Source organism: Coloeus monedula (genome assembly GCF_965178545.1).
Source record: "Coloeus monedula genome assembly, chromosome: 7".
Taxonomy (NCBI): Eukaryota; Metazoa; Chordata; class Aves; order Passeriformes; family Corvidae; genus Coloeus; species Coloeus monedula.
In genome coordinates this window covers 22244265-22270222 of record NC_138787.1, presented here as the reverse complement: position 1 = coordinate 22270222, position 25958 = coordinate 22244265, and the positions used below count along the sequence as shown (strand labels likewise).

Here is a 25958-nt window from a genome sequence, read left to right as displayed (position 1 = left end):
TAACAGCAGTGCAGACTAAGTTAAAAAAATGCAAACTTTTTGGTAGACTTGCAAGTTATTCAAGTAATGTCTGCTGAAAGGCACCTCTGAGAATTTGTGTTTCAACTGTTAAAACTTAAGTCTTACCTGAAACAGGATCGCAGCACAAAATCAAGTATGTAAATACAGTTATACAGTTTAAGATTCTTAGTGCATCTCAAAACATGACAGCTCTTTGTTCCACTCTCCTTTAAACTGGCATGTATGGCTCCCTATGAGATGTGCCCGATCTAGTCTGGAGATTAGTGTGCTACCTATGGTGGAAGTGTACTGTTGTGTAAAGAAACATTACTAGGGGAGCAGTAGAACATTTCTTTTCCATGGCTACATTCCTGGGGATGCAAGACAGTCATAACCAAGCCAACTGCCATCACTAGCACACCAAGAACAAGAATCAGGCAGGATATTAAGTTGTCTGAATGGTTCCACCGCTCCTTGGACAGCCTTAGATAACACGCTGATGGGATGATAAAAACAAGTGGGGTAGCACTCAGAACTCCCTGTGTGTGGGAAAGAGCAATAAAAAAACCTCATAAGCATGTTTATTTAGATGTGAAGAACAAATACCTGAATTTTTAAACAGTTGTGATTAGCCTGATGCAACAGTAAAACCAGAGAATAAAGGCCTTTTCCAGTGTTGCTATATGGAAAACCTTTTTTTCAAAGTCCCAAATAATATGCAAAAATATCTGTTAAACTATTTCAAATAATTCAGATTTATTTAAATGCTTTTGCTTTGCTGATACAGAATAATATTTTAATGTTGCAAGAAGCATTAAATCTGATTACCCCAAGTTTCTCAGCTTAAGAGGATAGAGTAAAAGTCCAAACAGAGTTCCCCAACTGAACTAAAATATTTAAGAAAATCCCATGGAGGAGTTTAGATATAACACTGCCTTTAAAAAAATAATTTTTTTAAAAAAGTGGAAAAATCATATCAATATCATAGGAGTTCAAAGAATTCTGATCATTTTAACATTTATAACCTGATTTACGTTGACTTCCCTATGAAAGCAAAGCTCTCTTTGACAGAGTAGAACCTTTTCTCTCACTAAAAATTCAGCTCCTCTTTAAATGCTCTCTTAGGGACAAATAAAAAGCACTTTTAAAAATGCTTTTTGTAGTAAAGCCACTGTAGGTTAATATATGAGTTACATGCCAGAAGAGAGCAACTTTATGTAGAAATTTTGAATGTTTACTTTGTCCCACACTTAACAAACGCTATGTTTCAACTTAATTATGGCAAGATAGTAATCCAGCCTAAGGAGCAACATTACATCATCATTTGTACAAAAGTTCCAATATTTTTATGGTAGAACCTGTTAACAGTGATCAGTACAGACATCAAAAATAGGTACATGCACAAAGGATCTTCTCCATGAAAACTAAGATTTAGGTCTGTGAAGTAACACAAACCAGCATCCCAGTAAAAGAATGAAGCAAAATCTGTGCCTCTTTGACTCCCATATGACCAAATAGATTCCCTGGGGAATTACCACAAGGCAAACACAATGGCTTGTGTTTTGTTTTAAAACCAGAAAGCAGGGAAAGAGTAAGCAGGGTCAGAGAAACAGCATCAAATGCCATCTGTGGTGAAGAGCCAAAAGACAATTCTGCTGGACAGAATCCCAGCTGAAAAGACAGATCACCTTTCTTTCACATGTAAATACTCTGTCTATTCATTTTTCTCTACTGCTGGATATCAAGACTGAACAATCTTTCTAAGCACAATTATTACAACCAATAGATACCTACAGCTGTATGGTAAAACTGTCTCTTAAAAAGGAAAAGAAAAAAAACCCCACGAGATAGGAGCCTGGCTATCAACTTCTATTTGTAACTGAATAAAGCTATCAGCTTGACTACTGACTAAATGCTTAGGAAAAAAACCCCACTATACTGATGGAATGCTTGCTTTTGAGGGAGCTGTGTATTTCCAGCGACCATCTCTGTGGTCTTGCTACTACTGGTTCTTTCTTTCTACCTCCCTTTGTTTTTTGCCCCTTTGGCCCAAGGCAGTCACTAGAATCTGGCCCAGCGTTTAGTAATTTTCCAACTTCATCAGAAGCAGGGACTAGAGAAAGAAATGCTAAATTCAGTACCACTATACAGTCTGGATGAGTACTTTAGTAATTTCTGCTGTGGTTTAAATACATTTGGTAAGTCATAGCCTCTTGCCATATCTACGAAACTGTTCTAAAACCCTCCCCAACCATATGAATTTTACTTCTTAACTTCCTTTCACCTTTAGTTATCTGATTTTGAAGCAGTGAGTAATTCCTTCTAACATTACTACTGACTACTATGTCAAATTACATGAGATTTGCAGCAGAGCTGTGGATTTTATAAAGCTCTGTTTTATTAATAAGTGATTTATTAAATAAAAGAGTATACAGGTTCACTTACATTCAGCTCTAAGACCATTCCAAGGCAATCATACATTAATGATACACCAGTCGCCACAGCAATGATAACTACTGTCACAACAACATGGAAAACTGTTGAGAGGTTCCCATGGAAAAACACATTGGCAATCACCTGAAACAGAACCACAATTTTAAACCTTAATTTTTCTCCTTATGTTATGAAACAGCTTACTCCAAACCTTCTAACCTTAGGAAACAAAAGGAATGGATGAGAAAACACTGGCTGAATTTTACTTACCTTGCTTCAAGAAAACATCTTCATCTGCTTCCAAAAATGACTCATAACAATCATTACTAAAATTGCAGAACACTTGCCAGATTGACTTAGTTATGCCTGTAGGATTTTAGGATTTACTCTTTTCTCAATTGCCCATTACAGAATAAATCCACTTACAATTATTTATTGAATAGATGGATTTCCTAGATGGAGATACTTCTAAAAAGGAAAAGTATTAAGCATGAAAAGTATGGTTTTTTGGCTATTCTCAACACAGTAACAACAATGTCATTTATGCCAAACTTGGAATTTTAAGCAGTCCTGATATTATTAAGTAATTATTAATATAATGCTGACTAATATTATAATGAATGTAAAACAACATTCTATGGCCAGTGTCTAAACAGTACAACTAGTTCCCTGTACTCATTGCATGTAGTGGGATAAAATATGCTGCTATTTATCACAGATGAACCATAGACTTCAGCTACAATATGTATTAATAATGTGAGAATATTATTAATATGTAACAACAGTGTTAAAGGGAAAATGTAATAAATTCTTACCTCTCTGGTCACAAAACATTCAAGGGGGAAGGTCAAAATTACAGTAACTCCATAACAAAACCTTCCAAATGTAGCAAGGTTGTCATCTCTACAGTAGTTTTCAAATATATCTCCTGAGGTATAGCAAAACACCAATTAGCTGGAACTTCACATCATTTACCTATATTTGCAACTTGAAGTGCAGGTTACTGGAGTAACTGAGACTTACTGAACCCCTCTTCTGACATGTAACTAGAAACTAGTTACAGTCACAAGTTACATCCAGGAGCAACTTTCAGCTTATCCTGCTGGTAGCAGTGTCTCTATCTCAAGTAGCATTAATCTTCAAATAATATTTTCAAATATACATATCAGAATTTGTCATCTGTTATCTTCCCCATACCATAGATTTTGTATGAGATGCCAGTGTTTGATTAAATAAATATGTGACAGATTCAGAAAGAAAGCTTATGTGTAAAAGATACATTTTCCCTAAAAATGTAACTCCTAGAACGACAGTTACACAAAAAAAAGGTGAGAGAGTTACCTGTGGAGAACTGCATTTCTCTGATAGTATTTAATCACAGCTAATAAGCTGTAGAGAAGAATTTCAAATATTCTGACCCCAAAAGCCCGTTATAAACATATGGTTTATTACCTAGCAAATCTTATATCTAACAACAAAAGCATCACTATAGAATTAAAATCATCTTGCTTGGTGTTTACCACAAAGAATCTGTAATAATGATCTCTGAGGCACAAGAGACAGTGCAAGACAGTGATCAGATGAACTATCAGGTCTTTTTTATGCGAATACGATGGTGTTTCATGATTTACTACTTTCAGGATCACAATGGCACTGAAGAAGCAATAAGGTGTTAACTTTAAGCAGCCAAAAGATTTTGACAGGGGAGACAGAAGGGGAGATGGAACCTGCTTACACAAGAGTCATACTGAGGGGAGCTGCAGGCAGAGCTTTCTATACCTGAAAGGTCTCAACCAGCCTAAACTCGGTCTACCTAGAGTACTTCTAGGACAGTGACTTACTTTGCTGGAGTAAGCACTGGAGGCAGGAGAAAAGGACAGATAAACCAGGAATCCCCATCCTACAATTTCTCTGTTCTCAACTAAATGCTGCTGCTCATCAGAAAAGGAAAAAGCTTGGAAGCCTTCTCCTACAATCCAGAATGTCTCTATGAAGTAACAGAAAAGATGCTTGCTTATAAAATGTGCGTTTTTCCTGAAGAAAGTAATGCACTGAAACCAATTTACACCTTGTTCTTATGAACATACCTTTTTAACTTCAACAAAATGTTAAACAGCATGATGCAACATTAATTATATATATTTATGTGTATTCATATACCCACAGAGGGGACAGTAGGATTAATAACAGCAGAACAGCTGTTGCAAAGATAGGAAATATCTCTAACTCTAGGATGCTGTAATAGCACAGACAGGAAAAAAATGTAAGAAAATACACAGGAATATATACCAGATATTCTGAAGGAAATTTTTGTTCTTACTGCTCTCTGCTGCTGGACCATGTGGATAACTCATAGCTGTTTAGTCCTCAAAGTGTTTTGATGATGGAAGTATTCAAAGGGGACTTCCACTGGTGAGATTTATGCTTGAGAATCTGACATCTATTAGCCTGTAGCTGACGTTTTTGTATCCCGTTTTGGTTGTTGGGTAACTATGAGGAATGTCCTATTTCTGTCCAAATATATTATGTTTTTTGCATTTTTACAGTCACCAAGATGTTTACAGAAAAAATCAGACAGCAAGGCAGAAATGTAAGGATTATAGCAAGTACCAAAATTGAGGGATCAAGCAGTTTACCTTCTGTGTATCCTGTAAAAGTCATATATCCACAGGCAGCGAACACTACACTGATGACAAGAGCAAGTGAGACAGACATATGTGTGACTTGAGACCAGTTCTTTAATGTGGGTTCTTCCAGAGACCCATATATTAAAAAGCTGTTATGATGGCAGATGAATGCTGAAACACACATGACAGTTAAAGCAAATATATGAATTCATGCATAAGTGCATAGAGACACAGCACTGTTTGAATCCACTCATTATTACATACAAACATTAATCTTGCAATGAGTGGCAAAGATAAACGGTTTGAACCTTTGCTTGCTTAGTTGATTTGATGAAGGTTTATATTCATCCCAAGATGATTCTGATTACATTATCCTTAAATGCTATGCCATTTCCCACCCTCCACATCTCCATTCCACAGCTATTTCCTCTTCCTGCTCTCCTTTTACTTAAGAACCCAGCAGCAGATTTGAGAAGTTTGTTGTTTTTTTTTTTTTTAATCTACAGAGCCATTTGCTACTTTCAGACTTCATATGGCATCCATTTTTGGCAGCAGCAAGCATTGGGAAGCCTCAGATTATCACAACATTAACAAGAAATAATATAACAGATCCTGCAGGCAGGAACAGATTTCAGAATGAGGACTTTTCTGTTAGAGGTTACCCAAGGGAATGCAGAACGATCCCAGCCCCCTCAGCTTATCAGTTAGACTAACCCATTGATGCAGGTGCTTTAGGATGACCTGCACAGGTGAGCTGGATTCACGTGCACACTGTCCCTGCTACAGTGGCAATAGCCTCTAGGGCCAAATGGACAATGGATGAGGTTAATGTCATACACAGTAACAATGACATTCATATGGATGAGTTAGTCAATTTCTTTTTTTTTTCTCTACACCAGCATAACATGAATATTAAAAAAAAAAAAAAATCTTGGTTCAAAATATTAAGTGATTTCTTACAATTGATCTTAATGTTGAAAAAAAAAACGGAAGAAACCACTTACCAAATGACATCACCCCAATGGCTTGTACTGCATTTGACTTTGCAAATATCCATGCATTTTCTGATTTGGGTCTAAAACAGACATTTTAATAGATTACCCTCTTTTCAATTATCAGTTATTAAAAATTACTCAAGTAATATGCTGTAATGCAGAACTGCTGCTAGACAGATCTCCAGAACCCTCTGAAATAGCCCCAGTGTTTATCAACAAGTTGAAAGCAGGCAGATACCTTTCTCACCTCCCTTGTTTTGATTCAAGTATTTCTGTAACTAGTGTTTACAGTCAAAAATGTCAGCCTGTTTCAGTTTCGTAAACAAGCTCCTCAAGTCAGCATATACCAAGAAACAACAACATGAAGGGTAAAAGCTGTTACTGATCCTGACTAAGGTTATCTCAACTGAAAACATCCTCTGACTATTTAGAGGCAATTTCTACCTTTGAATTTAAACATGTAATCCAAGCAGTCTAGAGATACCTTCTTACTAGGCTACAAATCAAGTGAAGGAGTTTGCCTTTCTTTACACCTGTTCCTCATAGTAAAGAGATTCTGCTGCTTCCCAAAAGATAAAAGAAAGTATAAGAGAGTACATGGAGACATTTACAGTGAGGCAATAATGTCATATTCCCCACACCCCCTCCTCTAAGATATGCTCACAGATTTGGACCTGCAGCAATTGCAATGTTAGAGGAGGACCATCAGCAAACTTTGTTAAAAACCATTTACTACATGAACTTGGAATAAAGAGGCAAAAAGGAAAAATAGGGTGGGACACAAAACATCCTTTTCCAGAAATACAATTTGCTAAAAACATCAAATGAAATTCACAAGCTAGTTAAATATTGAATTTGTAATATTAAAGCACAGACAATGAAAAACAATCCAGAGAAGATTACTCTTAAAAAGTTGGCTGCTGCTAACCTTGATTGCTTTGTTTTTATTTAGAGGGAAAGCTGCTGCCACCTGAGGCTTTAGCTGCTCTTTTCCTACTGCCCTAGGAAGCAGTATGGCACTCAGGCCAGTTCTGTGAAGGTAACAATGGCAGCGTTCTCTCTCCCTCACTTTTGGTGATCTCTCCCTCTTGCTGGTTTTGACAGCTGCAGTGGCATATGCTATGCCAGGTTTCAATGCTTTCAAGTGTCTAAGTTACACCTTCAGCCCCTAAAAGTAAACTAATTTTTTAAAAGTAATAATAATAATTTAAAAAAAAGTAAAAAAAGGTTGCAGTTTCCTCTTCCAGAACTTATATCTTACTATCTCTTGAGTTCAAATAGTCAATCCTTCCTTTTTCATATTAGTAAAACCCAGATTTACAGTACCCAATGCACATTTAGTTCAGACTTAGAGCAGCTTTTCAGCTCTTAAGCTGTGGTTGCTAAGCTTAACTTTAAAGTGAACAGAACCTGAGCATAAAATCAAGTTCCTTTTTTTGTCCTCAGGTGCAGAATATTGTTTTGAACTGCTGTAACATACTGCTTCAAGCCTTAAGCAGCTGAGTGTGGCCCTCCTAAAATATCCTCAGACTCAGCATGTAGATGTAAAGTACTAGGGATAAAATAGAGCTATCTGGCATTTATCTTGTGAAATAGGAGTTCTGACCCTCTACAGATGCTGTTGCTCCTTACTTAGGCTCCCTTAACTTGATGCCACTGATTTCAAATCACTACCCCTAGAGATGAGTCTGGAAAATGAATATTAATAATTTCTAATGTATTTCAGGAAAACGTTCACATCTGATTGGAAAAATTTCAATACTACTTCAAACTAAAAAGACTATAAAGGAAGCTAACACTACATTTGTTCCATTCTGTAACCACTAGAGGTCAGCTTTGATAATAAACATGCAAAATGGAAGTTTATTTTATATTTTCCTTTGACAGCAGAATTTATCAGTTTTCTTTGATCTTTTCTAGTAATAATTAAGTTAGTTTATCTAATACCTTATAAACCAAAATATTTTTAAATGCATGGAAATAAGGAATAGTTTTTGTGTGAAACACATTTAATTTCTGTCAAAATGGTACATTCTGTGCGATGTTATAGCTATTTTATGAGCTCCTACAAATACAGATTTAAAAAAGAGAATTCAGAAAGCACATAAATTTCACTTGAAACATTTTGAATAAAGAGGCCAAATAATTTAAAAAACCAAATCACAGTAACTGGTTTTTCCCTTGCACAGTGTTAGCTTATGCACTAGCAATATGCAAGAGACCAAGATAATTGCTTTGCTTTATGGATGAATGGCAAATCAGATTAGGAGTATTTGGGGAAAAAATCCAAAAGAACAAAATCCTGCTTACTTAGCAGCCTAAGAAGATAAATTCCTTCCATTCTAGTTGCAGAACTGAGGAACAATTTCAGATCCCTGATTTGAATGCTACCAGCATTTTGTAATGTCCTACAATGTATGCTGGTACAGATGTGCTGTTTTCTACACTCATATACTGCTGCATGTGCTTTGAAGAACATTTTCATATTGTGGGAATAGAGGGATCTCATGCAATGAAAGTACACAGTAAGAAATATAATTTCTGAGTGTTTGGAACTAAGAGTCAACAGCTCTAGAGCTGTGATCACATCAATAAGAAATTACCCCCAAGTTCAGTCTGCAGAACACACAGACTTATGAAAAACTCCTGGGAAAGGGTGCAGGTGACATGAAAGTGTCTATATAAAATAAGACTTCATAGAAAGACTCAGAAAGAGAAAACTGTGTCAGAAAACAGTAGGTGTTAGTTATGGAAGAGTCATATAGTGAACAATCACATAAAATCACTCACAAGTCTAACTTGTGGAACTAATGGAAACATCATCTCTCAAAGTAAACATACACACACTGATATAAATATATACATCTCTGTAGGCAGCTGCATACACACACTGAAAGAGTGTCACAAGAATACAGCAGAACATTACACCTGTTGTGGTTTTTCAATCCTGCTGCTACTGTTCAAGATGGATTTTTTTTTTTTTTTAATGGGACCTTTGTTCTGACCTACATTCTTGTTAGGAGTTATTAGGGAAAGATTTTAACTGCTGCTTATACAAGAATAGCATTAGCTGTGAAAATCTGTGAATGACAAAACCAGCTAGCTCTCTGCTTCTCACTCAGTGTATAAAAGCATAGGCTATGCCTGCATGAACAGGAAGGTTTTTCATGCTGAAGAAGGAGTATCAGTTGGATGAAATAAGAGAAGAAACAGATTTTTGATACTAAATGCACTTGCTGACAGCTGCACTGTCTATCATGTATAGTAGAAGGTGAAACACAAAGTAAAACCTGAGATGTAATTTAATTGTAGTTCTCAGAACAAAAATAATAAAAGTTTGAGTAAAAAGACAGCCTAAGGGAGTTCCCAGACAGGAAAGAGTCTTAGCTGAGACTAAGACAAAAGCAAGACAGACTGAAGGTAGTGAGGCCTAGCAATGAAGAAGACCTAGAGGATAAGAAAATAAGACTTTACTCAGTCTACTATATATGTAAGTGAAAATATACCATAATAAACATATTAATGAGTTCTAAAAGTTTTGAAAATATTCATGTTTATCTACATAAAAGCAGGGGAATTGAGAAGAACAAATAAACAGGCAACAGTTAAGACATCCAACAGGGTAAGCATCCAGATCATGAGTAAGAGTTGGGCAAATTTGTTTGGCAGTCTAAAATGGCCAATCTTCTACTTCTTGTAAAACACTTGCAGCATAATAGTCCCCATCTTAAGATTGATGCCATACAAAAATCTTTTCTATCATTTATGTAGAAATGCTGCCAAATATAATACAGCAAAAGAGTGCATAAGAAGCAAAACATCTTTAATGAAGGCAAGAGAAATATCTTTGATCTCAACCAGCTAGTGGCTATGAAACATTGAGTCAAAAGAGAATGGTAATTTCTAGAGAGGAACAAAGTAATAGTTTTGACAGGGGAGCTACGTGTTGGAATGCGCAAAAGACTTCCATTGTTTTGGACTGAAGATCAGTGTCAAACTGCCAAGTTTAGGTGCAAATCAGCAGTTAACAATATAATCCAGGAACACCTCAGATTCATTCAGGCTTAATTCAATTATTTAAACATTTAGGAAATTAATTGTAAAATTTCAATTTAATTATATTCTAAGGTAAAATACCTTTCAAGATATTTTTCAAACTTTAAAAGTTTAAAAATACTGAAAAGTTCAGAGATGCTGAATATAACTTCAGTCAATATAATGGAAAGAAAATGAGTATGGCTCACATTAGCCTTGGATTTTATATTAATCAAAGTCATCTCGTGAAAGAACACAGACAAGACAAAGCTATTATGGCAGCCCCATATCTACAGCTACTTTAATTCCTCTTTCTTCCTTAATGAATTACTTAACAGTTCTGTAAATATAACATAGCTTAGTTGGGTTTTTTTACATTCATCACACATTAAAGTTTATCTTTGCCTACTACTGGATTTTTTTTATATGAAGGAAAGAATCAGCTTTCTACTTTCAAGTTTTTTCCTGAGCCCTTGGTGTTTTATCCCTGTGATCAGCTGCCAGTTGGGTAATTCTCACATCCTCTTTATGTGTAGCATATGCTACACATATATGCTCTTGAAGTTTTTCATAGACATTTATGTATTATGGAGACACTGACATCATAATATTCTTGCAAAAGAACAACAAATTAAATTAAAATGATCCCTCTTTATAAGCTACATAAAATATTTTTTTTTACAGCAATGAATGTCAGTTTCAGGTTGGAAGTGTGAAGTTATTCCATGTAGTATTAACACACGGCACATTTATGAGTTAATTCTCAACTATCTTTTTTGATCACAGTAGGTAAATACCCAGCTATAAGCAGATGGGAATAAAGATCAGGTCATCAAAATGTATTTTTATCCAACACCTTAAAGTACTGAGAATGAACTCTCAGTAATCCAGAACACTGGATTTTATCTGCAGGGTTATTATGTCATTCAGTTAACAATAATCATATGGATGATAGTTATCAAAACCAAAACTGAAAAAAAGAAGTACCTCAGTTTTATATTTGTCATAAAACAAAATAAATTAAACCAAGTAATCCCGCATCTTAAATATATTTTGTTTTTCTCATGAGAACATGACAATAACATTCCTAAAATGTCCTTGGACAACCTGCTCCAAACCCAAAGCAAATAAAGGGGAAAACAAGCAAAAAAAAAAGAAGCAAAAAGATGTACTAGTTTGAAAGCAAACCAGTGAGAGACTCAAAATCAGAACTATAATTTAATAGGAAAATTAAAAATAAATGCAATAGTACAGAAACACTGACAGAGTCAGGATACAACCTGACACCCTGTCAGGCAGGGTGGTGGTTGCAGTCCAATTAAATGGTGGCTGCAGTCCTCTTGAGGAGATAGATATGGTTCTGTTGAAGCAGTGATTCTGCAGAAGGGTCTGGTCTTCCTCTGACGGTCCAGTGGTGGTTATGTAGCTCTTGTCCTCTGGGAATCCAGTAGGTAAGGGCTGAGTGTGGTGTTCCAAACCTCAGATTATATCCAGGTAGGAATGCTTGGTTCCTCCCCCTGGGTGGAGCATCTCACAATGGGATGATGTAATTTTATGAATCATGCAGCAAGGCTAGATGGCTCATTAACAGAAAAAATATCTCTCCAGACGGAGCTATCAGGGATGGGTCACAGAAGAGATAAAGAATGCTGCCCCACCTGGTTTTAACAGATGGTGATAGAATACATACTTTTGGTTACATCTTACATTGTAACCTAAGACATTATCCACCCCTTACTCTATTACCATCTGCATCATACCCAAATCAACACTCTCTTTACACTCTACTATACACAGCGAAACCTTACTCACAGTTCTCACTTAAGATTATGTCTCCTAGTGGTACACAATAGGTTTCCCCATCTTTCTGCATTACTCACAAAATGTAACCAGGTCCTTGAGCACAAACAATCCCACTGGATGGGTTTGCCTTTGACTGAGGTGGGAGTAATCCAAACAGTCTTTCCTAAAATACCTTTCCTGTGTTAGGAGGAGGTGGGTTTTCCATCCCACTTCCTCATGTCTTCGCCACGCTCCTGAAGAAAAAAACAGAGGTTACCTCGTGGAGTGTATTCTCCCTCTTTGGCTGGGGGGCATCTGCTCCTAATGGCAGAGACTCCTGTTGGCTCTGGCAAGATTTGGTAAATTCATTCCTTAAGCTCCTTTCTCAGTTTCTGGTGGCCCTCTTCAGTTTTCTCTTCCAAGCTCCAAATGTGCTCAGCCAGCTTTGTTTCCACAGATGAAACATGGATGTGTAACAGGGCAATGACAGTATCCTCGTAAATTCTTACCTTATTGACCAACGGTGCCCACCTTGTCCTCTCCTTCCCTCCATTGCAGCGTTGCCAGGTAACGGGAGTACATCTCTGGTTTGCAAAGTGCACTGGACACCATCTGGGCTCTTAGGGAATCTCTCATCTTCTGCAAAAATTATCTCCAGCACAGCCAATTCCCACAGGCACCGGATACCTTGTTCCATTGTGCTCCATTTTCCTTGGTGCACCTGGAGGTCTTCTTTACAAAGGTATCTGTCCCATACACTTGCCAGCAGTCGCTGTCAGAGGCTGAGAGTTTTCTGGGTTCTCCCAATCCCCTGGTCAATGACCACATCCCGGGACAGAGATCCCAGCTGCCTGGCCTCACTTCCGTCCAGAATGGTGTCATTGGCTGCAGCGTCCCAGATGCAGAGCAGCTGGGTCAGGATAGACTCGTTCATCTGGCGGGTGAATTCCCTCCGCAGGTCGCGCAGCTCACCCAGGGATAGCGACCGAGTGATGATCTCCAGCTTTGTCTCTTGTGCTGGGTGGGAAGGTCCAGCTGCCTCATCATCAGTCACTATGCGGACTGATTTGCTTTTTGATTTCTTCTTCTGGACGGGGGCAACTGCTACCAGCTTAGGCCGTTCTAGTTCAGGGGCGGTTTGTGTGGAGACGCTGGTTTTTTGGTTTTTTTCCTTTCTGTGACAGTTTGTGTAGATGTGGTGCCTGTTGCTTTGCAGCATTTCTTCTTCTCATCCTGAGGATGCAGGGCCACACTGAGCATTGTTCTGACTCTAAGCATGGTGTATACGGTGCAGGTCATAGAGAAAAAAGAAAACAGAACTGACAACAAGATTATGCCATCCTTGACATCCAGAGGGAATTCAGTATTTTCAAAAACTGCTGTGTCAGGTCTGAAAGGATGGAAAAAACATTCTCTACTCTTACCCCCAGGGGCTGGGTGTGATTGTTGAGGAGGCCCCAGACGTAGGAGGTCAGACTAGGACAGGCAAATAAAGTTGAGTATATATTCTGAATGATGTTCATTACCTTGGAGGTTGTCATGCAATAGACATAATAAACCAATAAAACAATTTTTATACCATAGCCTGGTCTCAACAGGAGCATTACAACAGGCAGGTAGTTCCTCATGTGCAGAAAAATATAGAGAGCTAGGTACAAGACCCATGTAAGCATCATGGTGAATAGGTGGTTTCTATAATACAAAATTATAATTCTGACTTCTCTCAGGACTTGCCTCACACTGGATGCCAAAAGATGTACTAGCAGTTTGAAAGCAAACCAGTGAGAGACTCAAAATCAGAACTATAATTTAATAGGAAAATTAAAAATAAATGCAATAGTACAGAAACACTGACAGAGTCAGGATACAACCTGACACCCTGTCAGGCAGGGTGGTGGTTGCAGTCCAATTAAATGGTGGCTGCAGTCCTCTTGAGGAGATAGATATGGTTCTGTTGAAGCAGTGATTCTGCAGAAGGGTCTGGTCTTCCTCTGACGGTCCAGCGGTGGTTATGTAGCTCTTGTCCTCTGGGAATCCAGTAGGTAAGGGCTGAGTGTGGTGTTCCAAACCTCAGATTATATCCAGGTAGGAATGCTTGGTTCCTCCCCCTGGGTGGAGCATCTCACAATGGGATGATGTAATTTTATGAATCATGCAGCAAGGCTAGATGGCTCATTAACAGAAAAAATATCTCTCCAGACGGAGCTATCAGGGATGGGTCACAGAAGAGATAAAGAATGCTGCCCCACCTGGTTTTAACAGATGGTGATAGAATACATACTTTTGGTTACATCTTACATTGTAACCTAAGACAACTTCAAAACCTTGCAATTCCTGTTTAAAATACTAAAAATGTTGTTGTTTCTCTGATGGTCTAAAACACTGCAGAAAGTTTCAGATTATTGCAGAAAATATCCTTTATTGCTTTGTTGTTCAAATAACAGATTTAATTTTCAACTAAAGCATGGATTGCATTTAAGCAAAAAATTTTTTTATCATTTCCACATAATGATCTCGTATCTCTCAAAGGGAAGAACTATTCACTTTGAAAAATCTAAAGGTAAATGAAAACTGATTACTATTCAGAAAAGAATTATCAAAGTGGGAAGATATCCAAATGGGATTACAGGGGAACTTGACCTGAGTCCAGTATTTCTGAATGTATTCAGCAATGAATTGAATGACAGAACAAAAAGCAGAAAGTGGAAAGCATGAAATGTGCAGTAAACACAATCACACTAGAAAATGGGATTAAAAAGAAAAATCATGAATATGTTGGTAAATGGAGAAATCATCTGATAAAGCAACATTCAGTTCTGTAATGACAAATTCTAGTTATGCAGAGGATAAAAAGGCTTCACAAAGACATGAGACGGGGGAACAAAAGCCCAAACAATCCCAAACTTCATGAGAACAGTATCAAAGAAAGGAAAATTCACTAGCAAACAGTTCTGCAGAGTACCCCATGCTTGGTACTTCTAGTAGACTACAAACTCAAGGCACATCCATGACATCATGCTATTTTCCAAAGGGGCGAATATCAAACTAGGTTACATAAACACAGGCGTGGCAACCCCCAAGGGATACAATTGAAAAGGACCTTAAAACATTTTGTATTTAAGATATGTTAGTCTTTCTTCCCTGCTCCTCAGAGGGAATATCCCAGGCAGGTGGGGCACCACGATTTCACTTTAATTTGCAGAAAACTTAAGGCAGCCATTGAGCATAATCAGAAGCATAGGAAATGACAAAAAAGAGAAACCCTAAAGGAACTGTGCTTGTTTAGTCTATAGAAAGGTTCCCCCAAGTGGGACAAACTACAGCTTTTTACAGGTGTTTTTCAAGCACTTGAAAAAGCATAAACATTTTGCTGTCCATACCCCCTGTGGTTAAGCCAAGAAGCAACCAATATGAAATGGAGTCATAGACATTTAGGAAGAATTCATAATGAAAGGCTAGTTAAGGATTGGAATGGGAAACCGTGGAATTGTCTAGTTTGTTCTCTGCAATCACCTGTCATCACTGGCAGGCACATAATCACTTCTGCCATATAACAATTGTAGGAATTCAATATTCTTTTCCCCATCAAGCCTTTATCCAGGATTGTACAAATTCTTGTCCCATATGACAGATACAAGGACCGTGCTTTCATAATGATGATTTAAAAAAATCTCTTTGGGAACTCCAACTTCGATTTGTATTTTAGTAAGGATTCACAATAAATGTGTTAATTCACTTGTTTCACTTGTAATATGATGACACCCATATTAAAATATAACAGTTTTATTTTCATTGCAAAAAAAAAATAGTCATACCATTATACAACTAACAAAATTCTAGAAGATAATTTCAACAATTAAAGTATATGTCTATAACTGTAAAATAAAAATAGCAAAGGTAGTAAAAATAGACATTAACAGAATATTGGTGAGGAAAAAAAAGTTTTACCAACTGTTTACCAACTTGCTAGATGCATTTTTTAAAACAAGAAGTGTAAAGGCAGAAAAGGAAGTTTCTAAAGAATTAAGAAGTAAAACTTCAAGGATCACTCAAAACCCAACCACATGTATTGTAAGAAAAAATAAAACCATGCATTCCATATTTTTCAGTGCATCACAACTGTGGAGAAGAAATGTTACCATAGTAACAAGGTTATCAGTAACTATTATGTATAGCTTCTTCCTTTTTTAACAGGCAATTTTGATATTAACCTTTTAAATACCCCTTTAACACATCGTGTGAAAAACATGCTGCTTCAGAAATGGTGGGGACGAAAGGTCCACGCTCTGGGAGAGGGATTTTGTGGATGATAGACAACATCTTCTGGTACAATTTAAGAAACTGCTATTCTAGGCATCTTCCTACCATAAACCTGAATACCCTGCAACTAACCCATGTATCACAGCAGTAATACAAATGAACAATTATGCCTAACACTGATGAAACAATCCTGGTGGAAAAATATACTCAGGGAAACATAAGAAGTACCATATAAATCTGTTCCAATAAATAAAAAAGCACACTTGGATAAATTTATTTTATTAATATATCTACACATATAAAAAGACAGCCCTTCTAGGCCATTAAGGAAAAATAATAGGTTTATAACACTTTCTTGCAATATAATCATAAAAATATTGTCACAACACATACTTACATGTACTAAATTGTCTAGAACATGCCAGTGTCCAATGTTAAATACCACTTGCAGAGTTTGAGTGCTGCAAGAGTTTTTCACGCTTATGTGGTTGTTTTCTCAAATAACAGAATAAAGGTTTTATTATTGTGTTATTTTTAAGAAATTTTCAGTATTTGCATCATATTTTTATTATGAAATTATTATATTTATCTTATCAGGAAAAGAAATACTCCTAAGATACTAGCTATTTGAAGATTGTAAATACAGGCCATCTGACAATAATGGACAAAAAAAAAAAAATCTCAAATGACAATCTCCCGTGCCAATTCAGGACTCACCTGCTGTTAGTCATATCACCCATAATTTCCCATTTATCTCTAGGGGCTTTGTGACTTTTTCTAAATTTGCTTATACCCAATAGAAGAAAAAATAAAACTGGATGAAGTATATTTAGCTGTTCATTTTGTATTACTGTTGATAGAGATTTTTCAGTTATCTGTCTGTCCCAAAGCAGGCACGTTCCACAACTATGCAGACAGAGGAAATAGTACAATAACAGATTATATATGATCAAAAATTCACTTTGTGGCAAGTGTAAGAATACTCACACTTGTGGACTGAAGGTTACTGTTCTCACCATCACAATAATCAGGATGACAATGGTTAGAATCAAAGAAAGAAGAGATATCTGTAAAGTTAAAAACATTATTTCAGTCAGTAAGCTGCTGAAAGGTTGTCCTTTTAGCAGCATAATGCATTTGTTAATTATTTATGTGAAGTTATGACTGGCACTTATTTTCTAATAGCATACAGAACAATAAACCAAAAATGAATTGCTGTTATCATTTACCTTTCCCAATTTTGCTATGTCTCGATATAAAGATATAGGTAAGGTAAAGATGATGGTGGTAAGAAGAATTATGAAGTGACGGTCGGTAAGCACGTCCAGCCCAACTAAAGCAAAAAAGAAAATAATTTATTTCTTTAAGAGACTAACTTGAGGAAAAGATTAGCTACATTTGAAAGGTTAGAAGTACCAAACTGTTGGTGATAAAGATTTTATTCCCTTTACTCAGGCTAAGTAACACTGAAAACTAGGCATTAACTAATACTGAGAAAGCCATGCACAGCATGGGCATAAACACAAGAATTCTGCAAATTCAAACAAATGTGTAACATATGAGATATATGAAACCAAAACTGCAAAGTCTGGATTCCTACATATAAATTGGTATTAATGTCTTTCATAACGTCTGGGTCAATGCTGGGAGACTGCAAATAAAAAATTCTACTACTTCTTTCAGCCATGTAGTCTTGAGAATTTCTTGACACTCTGGGTTGACATCAATTACTGTGCTGTGTAGGACAGCATTGTTCTCTAAGAAATGGCCTAAAATAAGTTAATTTCGGGTTTCTTTTGAGCACCTCCTTTCTTGCCATCAGCCAGCTTCCACTCGCAAAGTAGATTACCATGTGAAGGCAACAATAATGTTAGACTATTCCATGCAATCAGTGGGATTTGTTTGTGTAACTGGTGGGTTTGTTCAAGCCAACAACAACTTAAATTAAAACATCTCTGAGTTTCAGTCAGGCTACCATAAATCATTGGCTTGAATGAATACTTGATGAATAATTATGGCTGGAAAGTGACTGGCAATTGACACGGAAAAAAATCTGTGTTCTGTTCCCTCCTTTCTTTGGGAGATTATAATGCTTTCCGACCTCTTTCCAGGCAGTATTCTACCCGACAGGTAATAAGAGTTGCTATGCTGGGGATTCCCCCTATTACAGAAGTCATGTTATAAAAAAACTATTAGATATTCACTGTCACTATCAATTTGATCAGGTATTCACAGAAAAATAAGTGTGACAATTAAAACTACATCCACACCTTTCAGGGTTCACATGCTGAAAATTACAGTTCTCCTGTGGAAATGAAACAGTTCATACAAATATGCATTTCCACTTCATTACAGAACATATTCTCTCTCAGTTTAATTTCCCAGTGAAGAATGTTTTAACTTAGCTGGTTTTGTGCTAAAGTAGATACCAAACACGTATGCAAATTGCTCCACTGATGCTGCTGTGAAAACTTAGAGCACAGGAAGGGAAACAAGGGCATGAGTTAAAAAGCATTACATTCATTATATTATTTGCAACTCATCCAGAATTATTCACTAGATGAAGTACAGTTTCACTATTTAAATTATTATTATTATTATTATGGGAAATATCTAAAAACATTACAAAACCCAATCTTGTAAATACACAGCTGTGGAAGACTCACTTCGATTTGCTGAGTATTTCACAGAAGCATGTAGTCTCTTCACTGACACTGAGTCCACTGATAGCCAAGGACTAGGATTCATAGTTTTTATTTGGGAAAGGCTTATTAAAAAAATTAACAAACTCAATAAACCCCACTCATAGATATATGCTTCAAGTTTCTAAGAGTAATTTAGAAGCAAAGTTACAGGCAATTCCAAAATATTTATGCTACATTTCTATCCAATACATAATCCCCCATTCTGAATTTTTTAAATACATCTTACCTCCAGGAATTCGCTGAAAAACTTTAGTTAAAGTGTCTCCTGTTATTATGTTGTAACTGATCATGGCTTAAAGAAAATAATTTTTTTGTTAGTACAAGTCATATCCAAAATATTTGATTTTTTTTTTTTTAAACAGGTACAACCTAAGCAATAATGCAGCCTGATAAGCAAGGCCATTGTGCTGAGTGGCCATATGAACTCACTTCAGAAGGTAAAGAAGGCTTTCTGAAAAGGTTTGTTTCAAATAGCAATTCTTTGTCAGTTTATTTTCAAATGCTTGTTTCTATTTAGTAAAGCTCCTGTGTTAGTCTAACAATCAGTCCTGCAATTAAATGCAAAGGACTTTCTAACTCATGCAAAAAGCTAGCAAAATCTTTAAACCAGAAGAAAGCAGGAGAAAATAGATTAGGATATCAGATATGGACTTCGATTCCTCCCTTTCAATAATAAGTGCTGTGGTCTTAACATTCATATTTCATTCTTACTTAATGCTACACTAAAAGTGTGTAAATTTGTACACGTGTGTATACATCCACATAAAATATATTTATACACTCTTGCTATCTTTGACATTTAGACAGCTTACATTTAGGTATTGACCTTAACTAACACACAAATATTCAGTGTTGTGAAACTGTAAGTCATTAACGCTACTTATATAAATTAATTCAAACACATACAAGAGCGTAACCATAGTTCTATGGTAAGAATTGTGACCTTCACAATTCTTTTTTGTATTTTCTATGGAGTAGTTGATTTACAAAGGAGTATAATTATATGTGTAACACTGTTGCCTGCAGTAACTTGATGCCTTTAAAAATCGCAGCTACCTGTAGCCAGACCCAAAATAGGAATTTTGATTTGTGACTCTGATCACCAAGTCCAGACTCTTGATATCTGAAGCCACCACCTCTTGCAGCCCCATGTGTGAAAATATCAAGATTATTTAAGATTTGATTTAATTTTGTTGCTACAGCAGGGGACAGATTCTGAATATAACTTTATTTCAAACTCCAGGTCTAATAAAGTCCTGTCCAGATTACACCTGTTTGTTCTTTTACTATTTCTTCTTCAAAGGGGTCTTGACTGCCCGATTTCCTAGTAGCTCATTGGGTATGAGGCTGAACTAATGCTTTTGAAAAGCAGTGACAGCGCATAATATTTAAGCAAGAGCTAAACAGTGGCTTCCCTGATTACAATAATAGTAAATACTAATTCAGTACACTCCTAAATTCGTATCTTCCTTTTCTTTCAGACACATCAACTTCATGCTCTACTCATTCTAGAACAGAATATCCTTTGATATTTTTTCTAGCTACTTTTGTCATTAAATTTTGTATGTGCTATCACAGATTTCTCTGCTATTACATTTCAGTTCATTTCTATTATTCTGATCCTCCAATTCATTGAACTACTCCTCAGTCATTCTTAGAACCCACAATGTAAATTTATTTTTTAAATAACAAAGAAGCATTTACAGTACATTCTTTATATACTTCTTAAAATTTAACCAGTGAAACAATGAAGCAATGTGAAAAAGCTTGTTACCTATAAAATGGAAACATTTATATTTAATATGATCTTACCAATAAATGGATATAAAAACTGGAGAGTTGAAAGGATTAGATAACCCACAAGACCATAAGTTTTTTTGACCAGCTCTTGATAGCTTTTGGTACTGGACAGATTTCCTCCTTTGATCAGTAATATAATGGAATAATCTGTTAAAATATAAAATTACTGTTAAAGACAATATAAACCAACTTGTGGTTGATTACTTTTCACCTTCTCACTACTCAAAAGAAAATGTCTGTAAGAAAAGCAGTGGCACTAGGACGAGCAGGGATGAGAAGTCTCACTAAGTCTTTCAACCCACCAAACCCAGGAGCTATAGGCTCATCTCGGAAGAAAAATACTCAAAATCATAGTACAATCAAAGGTTTTCTTTCTGCAGTATATTTTTTAAAAGTCATATACAACCCACTCAAGATTCAGTCTCTTAATTAGGATAAAAACAGTGAACTCAAACAGGTGATTATGAGGGCACAAATAAGAAATTCTTGCAAATGTTACCTCCACTAGGAAACTAAGGCTTTATAAAAATAAATGCAGTCAAAAAGCAGCTTCATATGTTGTAGTGTAATTCTCTGCTTTTACTAATTGGCTCAAGGGATTAGTGAGGTAAGGAAAAAATTAGTCATTTTTATTGTCATAAATATACTTGTTTAAGGTATCATTAAGCTCAGGATCAGCTAAAATGTTGCAGGACTAATTTTATCTTTACAACAGGAACTGCTTTAAGAGTACCTGTGATATAGGCAACCACAAACAAAAGCAGTACTCCTAGAGGAAAACCAGCTTCCTTCATCGAATATGGCAATCCTGCAAAGCAGAAAAGGAGAGATTCTAGAAGATTCTTTCCAAATATTTATTTATGAGAATCAAAATAAAGAAAAATTCAGATTTTAAAAAAAAATCTAGTAATGCGAGTAATCTCCCAAATTGGACCAGCATGCTTAAAAAGATAACCTCAGAAAGATAATTTTCAGTGGACAAAGTGTTGCTGCTTAACTATGAAATTCAGTCAGCACATGCCCAACCTCTCTGATCATTATGGCCAAGAGACACTGGGGTATTTATCACTGAGGTGTGGTCTCAACTGACATCTCTGCATTTTTGCACAGTAAGCAAATAAATACAGAGAAAAATTTTTAAAAACAGCACCCGAAAGTGAGGAGTCAGTGTTATTCTCCAAGCTGGATAGTCACACGTGAATAAACAAGGCTGAATACAGAACAGTGAAGAAAAGCAGACTTACCTATAATGCCTGATCCTATGATTGAATTAATAATGTTAAATCCAGCTGATGCCAGATCACTGTTTCCTCCTTTATTCCTGGGCTTACTAAGGAGGGCTATTTGGTCATCTGCTTCTACCTATTTCAGGAAGACAAGGAAAACATTATACATGAGAAAAATAGGTGAGAACAAGGATTTTGCACAGTCTATTAAAGATTTTTTTAAAAATTGTCATTAACTCAGATTTGTAGAGGTATTTTGATAAATAAATCCCATTTTTTTAGTGAGAAATCAAAGGGGTACTAAGCATCTAATTCCTGTATAAATCTGACTCATAATCTTCCATAATTCTCGGAAAAATAATAAGTGGAAGGAAAAAATGTATATAAACTCAGAGGTAGGGTGCTAGACAAAGACATTTTTAGTCACATTTCAAAGGTAGAAATGTGATTCAAGTATTTTTGAAAATATTTTGGCTAGTACAATTGGTCAGTAAAAATAGTTCCTGAATCAGGGAAATGAAATTAATTTCAAGACTTACTAGTGAAGCATGTCAACATCTTAACATCTAATCCAACATCCTAACTCTAATCCAAGTTCTTATCCAGTATTTTAAATATTTCTGTACCATTCAATGGTTTAGTTAATTATGAATAGTTAATGACGCTATAAGATCAGCTAGTCCCAGAAAGTTTCTGAGGGAAAAAACCAAAGTTTGAAGTACAATATGTAGCCAGTAGCTTCAAAAATTGAAGTTTTTATCTTCATAAAAGAATTTTTAATAAACATGCAGTAATCCTCTCCTTAGACCACCACTGTGCTGTCAGAGAACATTTTAGAATATTCATGAGAAAGACCGTATTTTAACTGAAGTTGTGAAATTCAAAAGAGGAACATCCATTTAATGAAGAAAATGCCTGCCTGTGTTCTGTGTACTAAATATGAAGGTAAAACCACTATTAATGGATGCAGAAGCCTATTTAACATACATAGCAGGTAGTACAAACTCAGATGCTTGTCACTAATATTCCTGGGGAAAAAAAGAATTACTGAAAAATCTAAGTCATCTGTAGATAGACGCATCAACTGACTAGCATAAGATTGCTTGCCTCTAGTAGGGCTACATATTTCAGTGGAAACTTTAATCCTTAAGCAGCACTAACATAGGAAGGGTAATACTGCCTCAGATCAAAGGCCAGTATGGCATGGTATCCCATTTCGGAGTGATGACCATGGAAGGTGCCTAGGGAACAGGCACAGGAATTGAGGCATTGGAAGAACATAGGAAATAGCTAGTTAGCAAATAACTTTCCTGTCCCATCTTTCCTCAGTTTGCGTATTTTGGACTTCCCAAACTGGTTGTTTTCTTGGTGCATCACACTTAATGGACTGCTTCTTGATTTTTCCCTTTTTTGAAACCAAGCATAAGTTTCAGCATCTACAATATCATGTAGAATGCCACGTTTTAATTATGCATCATAGGAAGAGACACGTTATTTTAATTTGTTGTGAATCTACCATTCAGTATTTTCACTTGGTGTCCCCACGTCATCACAGACAAACTAATCACTGTTTTCTATCTTCCTCATATCACACAGTTTCATAAGTAACATTCTCCCTCAGTTGTTTCTTATCTAGATTTTTGCTACTTTTTTATGTCACAACTGATTTCAGCAGCAGGAGCATCACTATCATTCTCTAACGAAATTTTAATGCTCTCTGCTAACAGCACAGTACAGGTGAAATTGAACTGAATAGAACAGTTCGATTCCCACTCTTCAGTTGTGACAAGAAATGAACACAATGTGCATTGCTAAGCCCTGGTCCCTTTCCCCCGTTGGAAGGGGCACATTTAAATGGGCAAAAAGAAAGGGCAGCAAAAAGTTGTGACACAGGTCACACAGGCTCCTCTGTGAAGAGCAGCGCTCCCGAGGGTGCCCCTGGCCCGCAGACAGGGAGGGATGGCAGCCGGGAGCCCGATCAGCGACCTGTGCAACGCAGGAGGCTGCGGGAGAGGTGAACGGGAGGCGTCTGCCTCTCGCAAGGTCCTCCCTGGGACCCCCTGCGAGCCACGGGACAGCCAAAGCCACCCGCTATGGCAGCGACAGCAGCGGGCACAGCAGGAGATGATGGGGCACGGCTGGAGATGGGGCGCTCAGGCTCCGCTCCTCACGCGACACCGAATTTCAGCCGTGCCGAGCAGACGCCCTTCCCCTGCCTCGCAAGGGTGCGGCCCCCGAGACTGCATTTTCCGCCCTGCGTGGCGCCTATGACTCCTACGAATTCGGGGGCAACTGAACAGCGATCAAGAGGCCACCGCTGCCGCCCGCTCGACCGCGGAGCGGGCACGTTCCAGCGCCCGGTCGCCCTGAGCCGCCGCAACCGGCCGCGGTGCCGCTCACACCCATCCCCGCCCCACGGGCCGCGGAGCGCAGAGAAAAGTCCGGCGGGTGCTGGCGGGCTCGCTGAGCCGCGCAGAGTCCCACGCCTCGCCCGTCCCCGGTGTCCGGCCGGTACCTGGCGAGCGGCGGCCGGCGGCGGCTCCATGGCCGGCGGGTCCGGGGCGGGCGCGCCGCGTCCCTCGCGGCGCCGCTGAGCTGGGGGGCGCCGGTGCCGCCCGGCCCGCGCGCCCGGCACGGGCTCCCCTCAGGCGGGCTCGGAGCGGTCCCGCGGCGCCTCCGCCGTGTGGGAAAGGCGGGTGTGCGCTTGGCTCCACCCGACCCGGCCCGGCCCGACCCGCGGCTACAGGGACCCGTTGGACCGAGCTCAGGTCCAGGAGGAACGCGCAGGGCTCGACGGGCGGGCGGGCGCTGTGAGGTGGCGGCCCCTCCTCCGGGCGGCCTTTCACTGGAAACATTCCAGAAAGTAAGCGCTTCTGCCTTGAGTTTGTGAGATTTCGAGTTTACTCAATCCTTGTTTACCCGGAGGGCACCGGGAAAGCTTTCTCGGAGGGATGCGTAGCGAAAACCAGGTTCGATGTCATAGCTGTGGTTGCTTTTTAATATCAGGTTTTTTGGCGAGGCTTCACTATTCTCCTCAGGGAGGGTAATTTAGTGTAAAGAGTGATAAATCAGATAAAGAACATACTGAGGTTCTAGTGAAGAGGCCAAACTAGTTAAAAGATGCAGAATAACTGTGCTGAAAGTTTAGTCTCTAGATACCTCCACTATCAAGCTGAGACCAAATGGCCTCCAGCAGAAAGATGCTTTGGAAGCATGGAACAAGCCATGCAAAAAACCCATACATCTTAAACAAAAAGCCACAGGAAGTAGCAGGCATTGATAAAAAATTGGAGGCAGTCATTAACTTCATGAAGTTTTGCCAGACATAAAATGTAGGGCCTACAAGAGTAAAAAAATCCACCTAACTTTGGGAACTTACTCCAGTTACTGGAGGGCATCATCAGAATGTGGACCCAAAATTTTCAACAAGATTAAATCATTATAGGGGAAAAATCCCTGAGAGATGACAACTAAATAGCAGAAGAAAATAGAGCATGCTAATTTCTGTTCTATAGTCTTAAGAACTCCTATATTTGATAATACTTTGCTAGGGTAAACTGTGGTGGTTAAAAGAGCACGTGTGCTGTGCATCAGTAATTTTGTCCTTAAAGATCTATGATGCATATGATCTAATATGGAGAACAAAGTGCACATAAAGAGCATTTATGACATTTTTGTTCAATAGCTTAAGCACATTAGTTTCAGCTCCTTCAAAAAAAATCTCTAATCATCTCCATGACAAGCTACAAGCTGACATGTACTCTTGTGTGACTAGTCAGATGACATGACTCAGCAAAGAAACTTTGAGAGGCCCAAGATGCAATTCCCATGATTTGTAGCAGTTATTTTCTTTCTTGGACTATACAAAGAATTTTGTGTAAAAACAGAGTGTGATAAAGCATATAGTAGGTTTTCAAGGTAGTCTTCTACCAGATTCTCTATGTTTATTACTGTAGCAATTTCCTCATGAAGCCTCTGTACCTAACACCCAAGTGCTCTACAATAGTGTCCTGAATAATGTGATTTTGTTTTAATTCTTGTTTGGAGCATACATTAGTTACCTTAGAAAATACTTTGTTTTGTGCAAATACTTTC

The 25958-nt window shown here is 37.7% G+C and overlaps 1 protein-coding gene across 1 annotated transcript; it reads right to left on the bottom strand.

Moving 5' to 3' along the window:
* Positions 1 to 293: 293 nt before the first annotated feature.
* On the bottom strand, positions 294 to 21431 carry SLC38A11 (solute carrier family 38 member 11; the record flags this gene model as incomplete). Its single annotated transcript, XM_082285437.1, has 10 exons — positions 294 to 539; positions 2446 to 2577; positions 3249 to 3361; positions 5070 to 5231; positions 6065 to 6135; positions 17120 to 17199; positions 17362 to 17465; positions 19064 to 19129; positions 20650 to 20784; positions 21371 to 21431. 10 exons carry the CDS (start codon positions 21429 to 21431, stop codon positions 294 to 296), a joined length of 1170 nt encoding a protein of 389 aa, XP_082141563.1.
* Positions 21432 to 25958: the final 4527 nt, after the last annotated feature.